Here is a 10,017-nt window from a genome sequence, read left to right on the forward strand (position 1 = left end):
ATACTGAAAGTTCGTAAATAAAAAATGGAGGTTAAGGTTGCTGTACTGTCAATCTCTTTAAGACCTCATTCTCCGACAGATTCTCAAGGTTTAAGGAGAACTAATAAACTATTGTTCTTCTTGTTTCCTTCCTATCTCATTTTAATAAAATGCTTTGGAAAATAACATTCTCTTAATTCAAAAGCTTTTCCATCGTCAGTTGTCACATTAAAAATTAAAAAAAAAAAAAAAACTCTGATATATTTATAATGTTGGAAACACCGACGAACCAATACTTTTATCAATTAATTTATTTTATATAATTGATGGGATAAAAAGAGTGATCTCATATAATTTGAAGTCTTGGTATATCAAATTATTCACTTTGCATTCTTTTTCATAGCTGAGTGGATTCATAATTTAATTACTATTTAATGTGTTCGTCTTCTTTTTTCTTTTTTTTTTTTTATTATCAAAATTTGGCGTCTTTTCTATTTCATTTGAAGCTGAAATTTCAAACCTTTGGATCTTTCCTTTTTTTTTTCTTCTTACATTTATATATATATATATATAATTCAAACTTCTTGAAAAAATTCCAAAATTTAAATTTCTAACTGCAATATGAGAATTGGTCTTCAACTACTGAATTACTATTTAATGAGAAAATTTGAACTCTTTTAATTTCATCTTTGAGCTTTTACCATTATTAGCAATCTAGTTTCTCATTGATCACATAGTTTATTGACTCACATATAAATTAACAAAAATAATTTAAAATTAATATTAGAATTTAAGTTTTAATTATAATATAATAACCAAAAAAAAAAAAGAATGTGATGGTATCAATTAAAAAAAAAAATCTTATTCAATTAGAGTACCAATTACTTTCAAGGTTTGATATGGTAAACGAAAAAGACTCTTTTTTTGGTGAAATATGCCTGCGTTTATGTTGATAATTGTGACATTACTTGTTGTCTCTTTCTCAATTTTCTTCTCTTGTGATGACAATAATTAAACTTCTCACTTAAGTTCTAAACCTTTCTGTTGAATTTTGGACTCAAAGAGTCGCCAAAAAAGTCTGCCAGAGTTTCAGTTGATTTTCATAGCAGGCTTGTGCTTTTTTCTATTTGAATTGTTCCAAAGACAAAGAAAGAAAGAAAGATATATACGTTTGAAAGCTTGATCCAAAATGATTGAGACAGGCTTAAGATTTAATATAGATGATAAAGCATCGAACGAGCTAATCATGACGTTAAGTGACGTTTTCGACAGTCGACAGAAAGAGAAAGAAACCAAATGCGTAGAAGACGTAGACCGCCGGTGATAAGCCAATGATTCTGAGGCATCTGTCTGGATGAGCAACAACCTTGGCTTTCACAGATCGGTGGAGCAGCAATGTCGGAGAAAATTATTTACATTTTAAGAAGATATCATATAACTGTTGAGGCACATGACCATAATCTTCTTTCTGTACAACAACACCTACTCTGGATCCGCTTGTTTTTGACAAATTCATTATTTGCATTAAGAAATTTGTTTCAGTCAACTACAAAATCAGGACTTAGATTTCCCTGAGCACCATCGACCAAAATGCTTTTGCAAGTTTTTTTAATAAGTTACAAACTTTTACAAGGCTAGATGGTCCATAAACTGGAGCATTCTAGATAACACACAATGCCTATACAAGTTTTCTAAATGTTCTAGATTAATTTGTTGAAAAAGCTCAGCTCAGCACCCTCCTGCTGCTGCAACTTTTCTTCCCTCTTGGAAGTCTCAGTGCATCTCTTCCTGTTCTACCACATCTGGATTCTGGATCAGGAATTCAGGACAGGGCCCGACCACAAGTCCTGTATAAGCATTTGAAGTTATGGTTTTAAGAATTACTACATCTTCTTTGCAGAATAACTCCCCATATTTTGAGTTTCCGGTCACACATAAAGTTTCTCTTGGTCCACAACTCCACAATTTTTCGTACGTAGCAGCCATGAAAATATACCATCAAGTGCTCACTGCAAACCCAACAGTCCCATTCCGGAGTACAAGTGAGACAAGATAAAATGGCCTGTCTCTTTGCCCTCGTCTCCACCCAAAACCAAATCTGTTTCCGTAGGATCCCACGACAAACATCAGATAAGTTGAACAGATTTAATTCAAAGCCAGATCATATTTCTACATTTATACATGTAACTGAGCCACACTGCCAGAGCATCAACATATTATATCTTCTATCACAAATCAATAGTTAAAGAAGCTTTCACCTGTATACCTATAAGTAGGAAAAAAAATCTTATCCCCCAGCAAAGTAAAGATCAAGCTGTCATTTAATTTCAAACACCTAAAATGAAAAGCCTGGGTTTGCCAAGGAAAACAACAATGAGCCTCAACTCATACCCATTAACCAAGCTACATCGAATGGGCCTCCCATATTTTCTAACGAGGCCTATATTATATGTCCCTGTCTGACTCCATCGGATTGAGGATATTGAGTTTAGAAATATATATATATTTATATGTATATAATTTAAATATTATTAAAAATAACTTGAAATTTTTGTCAATTTATTTTATGGTTATTACAACTATAAATTTACTTCCAAATCAATATTTAGTAATTTTAAAAAAATAGCAATTTCAATATTACTTTGAATTATAGTAGCAACTTTAAACTTTCAAATAATTATTCAATAAAAATATACACGAATTAATTTGAATTATAGTTAAACGGTAATAATTTTAAAAAAATTGCATGACTGTTTTTAATTTAGATAATTATTATATATTATATTTAATTCAAACTTAATATTATTTAATTAACAAATAAATTTTTGGAGTTGAGTGATAAGGTTAAGTATATTACTAATTACAAAACCTTAAAAAAGGAATTGAAATTGAATAAGTGGATATAAAATAATTGCTTAAAAGATTAAATTGGAATGGGCAACTCCTAAAAAAATTAATTGGCTAAATATATTGATTTGCTTTTTGGAAGTATATAGAGTATAGCATATATAAAGAATCCTGTCAGCTTCTTAATTCCGGCATGGCAGAAGCAGAACAGTTGGTGATTACTTCCAAGTTATTATCATTATTTTATTAATGTTGTGGGTATTTCACTTTCGGCTTCACCCTTTCCACAAACTTTTAAGCAATCTATCACTATTTAACTACAAACATTACCTTATGTAAATTAAAGTTGGTTTTTTAATCCAAGAGGGAAAAAGAATTGTTCTCGAAGTGTCACGGTGATATGGGAAAAGGGAAATTATCACCTAGACTAGACTGAATTTATATAGATTTTTAAAAAATAAATATTTTGTGATTTTATGATTATTATATAGAACCCATTGCAAATTTATATCATAAAACTATATATTATAAAAAATAAATATTATATTCTATGCGAATGAAATATAACTCCGGTTGACCAAAAAAGAATGAAATAGAACTCCACAAGCAAATGCTATCACCAAAACACCCTTCTTCACTTCCCTGACAAAAATCCCCTCGTCCACAGTAAATATGGGCGTCTTAACTCTCTTCTTTCTTTTCTTTATCAAAGTTTCTCTTGCACTTCAATTCTGCGAGGACTTATGCAGTTCTATCGGCCCAGGGGTTCGATTCCCTTTCGGGCTTGACAGCGATGGATGCAGCTACCCAGGTTTCAATCTTTCCTGCAATGAAAAAGGCCTAACTATCCTCAATCTCCCTCTCTCCGGCAACTTCATTGTTCAACACATCGATTACCAAGCTCAAGAGATTCGCATTAGAGACCCTGGAAACTGCTTCGCAAAGCGCCTACTTCACAAGTTAAGTCTCCAGGGATCACCTTTTGTTAGAGTGTTTAATCGCGCCTTCTCGTTTCTTAATTGTTCATCGAATTTTTCCACATCCGCCCCCTTGCCTCGTCCCGCAAGGCTGATTAATTGTCTTAGCAACAATGACTTCACTGTTGTGGCCATGCCCGTCAGCTCTGAAGGAGACTTGCCGTCAATACCTTCGTGTACGGTGATGAAGGAAATAGTTGACGTTCCAGTCTTTTGGCCTCGGTATCCCGAAGGGGAATCCTCGTTGATATGGACTACACCGGATTGTGTAGGATGCGAACAGAACGGTGGGACTTGTGGGTTCAAAGATTCCGGGAGTCTTGAGATTGAATGCTTTAATCTACCAAGCACTGACCGTGGTATGTTTTCAATCGCTTGATCAAATTCTTATATTACGTTGAAAATTCATAGGGAAAATCTTTGCCTTTAGAGTGTGTTCCATAAAATTCAGTACCCGCGTTGAAGGTAGATGAAATGAAACCAGAAACCAGGGAAGAATACGATGAACAGTACTACGTTCACAAAAGTCAAACATAATGATTTACAATTCAAAATAAGATACAGTTGATTGACCCCTCCCTCGCAAATCGTATCCTACGGCATTGTGCAAGATCAACCACGTAGATGCCTATTTCTGAAAGTGACACGTGGCTTACTTATTCTATGATGACTAATGAATAATTGAATTTTGGGTGTAAAATAAATGGTTTTATTTCTATATTCTTATTTTAAGTCATAGCAATGAGATGAGCGTCATATTCTGGTATGACTCTGGAAATTTTGCACCTTTTGTTGGATTCAAGCTCCAAAGTCATAACATGCAAGCTACGTTAGGATCTTTCTAACCCTTATGACATTAGAAAGCTTGTAGCTTTCTACTTAATTTAGAATCTGAAATTTCGTGTCATATGTTGTCATTCTATTCAGACTGAAGCTCATTCATACTAGGGTTCTTAGTACATTCTCTTGGGTTGATTGGAATTTTTTTTAAATTTGCATTGGCAGTTCTTCCAAGGAGTGCAAAATATGGCATAATCATAGGCGTTGGAATACCAGCACTCTTGTGCATGATTGGCCTTGGTTCTTACTTATGTAGCAGATTGAGGAATTATAGCCGTAGCCATCCGTCGAGCACAGAAGTTAACACCACATTTGCAAACCCACCAAGCATTTCTATAAGTGGACTAGACGGACCGACCATAGAATCATACCCTAAAATTTTACTGGGGGAAAGTCGTCGTTTACCTAAGCCTAATGACAACACTTGCCCCATATGTTTGTCTGAGTATCAGCCTAAGGAGACATTAAGAACTATACCTGAATGCAACCATTATTTTCATGCTGATTGTATCGATGAATGGCTTAAAATGAATGCAACATGTCCTCTGTGTCGAAATTCACCGGATATTTCCTACATATCCGCCAACCCTTCTTCGTTATTGTCTGCTTCTCCGTCTTCATTATCTTCGGGAACATAGATGAATATTACTTTGTTTTGTATAATGTTCGCATGGGCATGAATTCTGCAAGTGGTTTGATTGGATCTCTGGTTTGTTTTTACATGGAAAATGCCGGAATGGAATACCATTTTGGAAAGAAATTTAGATGAAACTGGGGAGATCGAGTGGGTCTTGCCTTGTTCTTTTGTGTATACTAGTTAATTATCTTGTTTTGATCGAAGCAGTCCAACATTTTAATTATAGCCTTTTTAAAATCAATTCCAAATTCACAATGACCATAATCACTATATAAATAATGATTGCTTGTTAAATGTTATTCAATTATTAAGATTCTTTTTATTAAAAATCGATATTTTTCCTTTTCATTATGATGTCTAATTCAACGATTTGGAGATTTAATTACTTGTCACAATATGTTTCTTTACTTTATTTAATTATTGATGTAGAAAGGAAGGGGCTGAACCAGCAAGGCTGCAACTCCTTTATCAATAGGTTAATTGAACTGTTCTAATTATTATATATTGAATTATTTTTATTATTAGCAATAAAGAAGCTTTCAATGGTCCCAATTTTAGAAAGCTTTTGGACGCAAGATATTTCGGAAGACTTTTGGGAGTAATGCCCTGATACACATACGATATTGGATATTACTCGTGAGCCTCCCATCAACCATTGGAACTTCTGCTTCAATAGAGAATCGGAAGGTGACGAAGTGGGCAACAATGTTCACTATAACAGTGCTTGGTAAGAACATAGAATATGGACACTGAATGTTCAATTTGCTGATAGCAATATGGAGACAAATTGATGATTCTGTTTCAGTGCATGCACTACTTTCAGGAGTGGTGCATCAGCAATTGGGTTCTGTAACTAATGATGCTTTGTCCTGTGTGCCAAAATTCTACCATTTTTCGGTCATAACAAGCGTGTGATAGCAACTCAGCAGCAGAGCAAGGAAAGACCCAACTTCTGCCACCAAAATCTCACCTACAATCCTGTCTTCTTGGAGCATCAAACATACATTGTAATCTGAAGCTTACAAACTACTCACAAGCCGACTCCTATATATTCCCCCAACTTCTTCACATACCAATCAAATCCAACACAATATTATCTAAAAATTTTCACACAAGAAGGGCTTGGAGAAAGAAACATGAAGCACGTAGCTGGGGTTTTAACCATCCTCCTACTGATTACAATATCAGACTCAAGTGACTCTTTACCATCTTGTGATGGAATTATCTCGGAGCTCACTCCCTGCATCTCATACTTGATAGGTAGCCAAGACAACCCATCTGATACATGCTGCAATGGCGTGAGGAATGTGGCAAAATTTTCCAACAGCAAGTCAGATAGAAAGGCTATTTGCCAGTGTCTTAAGAACTATGCGTTATCGCACTCAGGAATTGATTTCAGTCTTGTATCTACACTTCCGGGGAAGTGTCAAGTCAACGTTAAGCTGCCTCCGATTTCTATAACATTTGACTGTGACAAGTAAATTATCTCAACTTCTAACCACCAGTTTTATGCACATGTATCTTGTTCTAACTCTGCATTTCTCTTCTCTTGTAGGGCTTGACGAGAAAAGCTAGCTCGGAGTTTCTCAATTAAATAATTTGTACTAGTCTTTGATGGTTGAAATAAGTAGATCATGCCTGTTGACATCTGGATGTATGAACAAACCTTTCCATGCAATAAAATAACTTCTTTTATCTTGTTGGCTTTTGCTTTTATTTTTATTTTTATTTTGGATTAATTATATTTTATCTAAAATTTCCATTTAAAGCTTAATATATTAAGCTTTTCTTGGAAATAAGTGTAATAACAAACACACCTCTTTACACCCATTACACCATTTGGGTCATGACAACCTTGTGATGGCGATTGGCGGCGGAAAGCAAGTAAGAAAAGGCTTATCTTCTAGCACCACAATCTCACCTACGTACGTTAGACAGAGAAATTTCTCTGGAGTCTTCTTTTTCTCTTCTACTCTCGGATTCACCGAGTTTCTCGTTGATTCCCTTGCCTTCGGGCAGGGGAAAGAGTTTATTTTCGTTTTGTAAAACCAGAGGTGGTTTTCCCTCATTCCACTGGTTTTGCTTGTATAGCTTTCTTATTTGAGGTGGTTTTCCCTCATTCCAAGTAAATGTGTCAATTTTTCAATTTCTATATATTTCTTCTTTTTTTTTTTTTTTTTTTTTGCATACGTACTGACGATGCATTTTCTATTCTGTTGCAGAGCTTCACGAGCAGATCACTAGCTTTTAGTTTTTCAATGAAATAATTTGTAGATCTTTTGATTGTTGAAATAATTAAGTAGATCTTGTAGATGGACTGGAATGTACAAACAAGCCTTTAATTTAATAAAATATTTATTTTTTAATTATATATATTTTAAAAATATTAAAATATATTTTAAAAAATAAAATAAAATAAAATAGAATTATATAGCTATAATATAAACTTACCCGGCAGCTAGATTGAAAGATGGGGCTGAAGGCGTAGAAAAAAAAGAGGCCCATATAAATGAAGCTATTGACATACAAGGGCTTATTCAGAAAGGGTAAAATCCAAATCAAGCAGAACGATGCATGAGGGAATTATGAAGAAGTCAAGGTCGGTTTCCAATCTTCTAGATTGATAAAATTTGACTGGCCTAAAATTAGCATCATGCCGTGAAGTTGCTGCAGGAGGGTTGAGTGGTTCAAATTTATTATTTCATTTGGTGCTTTGGACCAGCAATTAGAAAATCCATGAGCTTTGGATTGGTATCCAACTCTACTTCTCAACTCTTCTCTTCCTTGACAGTGATGGCAAACTAAAACAAATCGATTATTCCATTGGTTGGAGTTGAAAGTTCTTTCAATCATTTTCCCTGGAAAAATTATTAACCTGACACATTCCTCATCAGGGGCCATTACAGCTTTTGATTAAAGGGTTAAATTATTTATACATTTTGTTTTAATATTCAAGAAAAACATTTTTTGATAAATTTCTTTAGGGTAATAAATAAGCTACACATTTAAAATTATATAAGAATATTTTTTATTTATCAATTTTTTTAAGTATTTTAAACGCCATAAATATGGAATGCAAAACAAATGAAGTTAAAAATGAAAATTTATCTTAAAGTATATTATATTCATAGTAAATTCAAATATATTTAATATTTAAAAAAGTTTGATGAAAATTGATGGCTATTTTTATTAGAAATTTCCTCACCCAACATAATTAAAATCCATGTTCATAAAAATCGGATCGAAACAGTAAGTCAAACCAATTTAATTGGAAATCAATTTTCAATTTAGTTTAATTTTATTAAAAAAACTTTATTTAAGAGAATCGGTATGAATCAGGTGGTTGTCCAATAAACCGCTGACCCTATTGATTTGAATCAAAATTTTTAATATATAATAATATTCGTTACTTCGAAAAATGTGTTATTTTAATATATAATAATTAAATTTCAACTTATTATTTTAATTTATACTTTAAAATATAAAATTAGTATTTTAATATTTATCTGACATTTGACGAATTATTTTTAATAATATTTATTTTTAAATTTAATATTGTTTTATTTTTATATATCATTTTAGATTTTTTAATAAACTTTAAAATTAAAATTAAATAATAAATTTATTATCAAATTTAAACATGTCATTGTTTTAAAAATATTAACTTTATTGTAATTTTATATATCACTGTGATTTTCTTAACAAATTTTAAAAGTAATTTAAACAATAGAATTATCATTTATTTTAAAAATTAAATTATTAAATAATAAATTCACCAAGACATCAGCTACTTTAAAAATAAAATACTAAAATATTTAAAAGTTTCTGGGTATTTTCAGAAATCCAAGATTTTTTTTTTCTCTTCCTATTTTTATATTTTTATATAGAGAGTATGGATTCGCTTATACTTTTATAAGATATTAATAATATTTTATTACACATATTTAAATATAATTTATATCACAAATCAGGAGTATATTGGTTATCGAAATAAATTTAATTAAATTTCTATATTTTTATTTAATTTTTTTTATTAATTAAACCCATATTTTTTTAATAACAAAATAACATTTTTGAATAAAAAAATTATTTTTAATTAATGTTTAAAAATTATTTACTATTTCTATATATTTTTTAATTTTTATATAAAACAAAACACTAACTTTTTGATATTTTAAATTATAAAAAATAATATATTGTTATATTTAGATTTTAACTTATTTAATTTTTAATAAAAGTACATAAGTTTAATAAAAATTGAGTTAGGCTTATTTAATTATTGAAAAATATTTATGGATTATTTCACTTTTAAAGGTAAGAAATTAGTGAATTATCGAATTTAAATTTAATTATTTATTTTGAAATAATAATTTTTATAATTAAAAAATAATGACATTTCGTATTGTGCAGTTCATTGTTGAAATCAGGCCTAAAAAATATTACTTGAGGGAATCTTATTGGCTATCAAAGATGTAAGTGATGATCTCACAAGTAGTGTTGGCCACGCATCTTGCCTCTCAATAAACACATTTATGTTTCCTTTTTTGCTTATGCTATTAATAAAATTCAAATATGATTTTTTAAAAATTACATAAATATAAATTTCTCTATCTTCTTGAATATGGCAGAGAGTTTCATTCCACCGATCTTCAATGTTAATAATATTTTTTAATTTATATAAAAATATTTTGTAATTTATATTTATTATTTTGTAACGGAAACGGACAACATATTACA

At 31.2% G+C, this 10,017-nt stretch overlaps 2 protein-coding genes across 2 annotated transcripts; both read left to right on the plus strand.

The window, feature by feature from the left end:
* Positions 1 to 3,404: 3,404 nt before the first annotated feature.
* Positions 3,405 to 5,535, plus strand: LOC110608724 (RING-H2 finger protein ATL20). The gene is made up of 2 exons (XM_021748004.2): positions 3,405 to 4,162; positions 4,809 to 5,535. The coding sequence occupies exons 1-2, from the start codon at positions 3,499 to 3,501 to the stop codon at positions 5,279 to 5,281; spliced, it is 1,137 nt and encodes a 378-aa protein (XP_021603696.1). The 5' UTR covers positions 3,405 to 3,498; the 3' UTR covers positions 5,282 to 5,535.
* Positions 5,536 to 5,710: 175 nt separating this feature from the next.
* On the plus strand, positions 5,711 to 7,455 carry LOC110610069 (non-specific lipid-transfer protein P5). The gene is made up of 2 exons (XM_021749939.2): positions 5,711 to 6,757; positions 6,836 to 7,455. The coding sequence occupies exons 1-2, from the start codon at positions 6,417 to 6,419 to the stop codon at positions 6,840 to 6,842; spliced, it is 348 nt and encodes a 115-aa protein (XP_021605631.1). The 5' UTR covers positions 5,711 to 6,416; the 3' UTR covers positions 6,843 to 7,455.
* Positions 7,456 to 10,017: the final 2,562 nt, after the last annotated feature.

The sequence above is a fragment of the Manihot esculenta genome, chromosome 2 (genome assembly GCF_001659605.2).
Source record: "Manihot esculenta cultivar AM560-2 chromosome 2, M.esculenta_v8, whole genome shotgun sequence".
Taxonomy (NCBI): domain Eukaryota; kingdom Viridiplantae; phylum Streptophyta; class Magnoliopsida; order Malpighiales; family Euphorbiaceae; genus Manihot; species Manihot esculenta.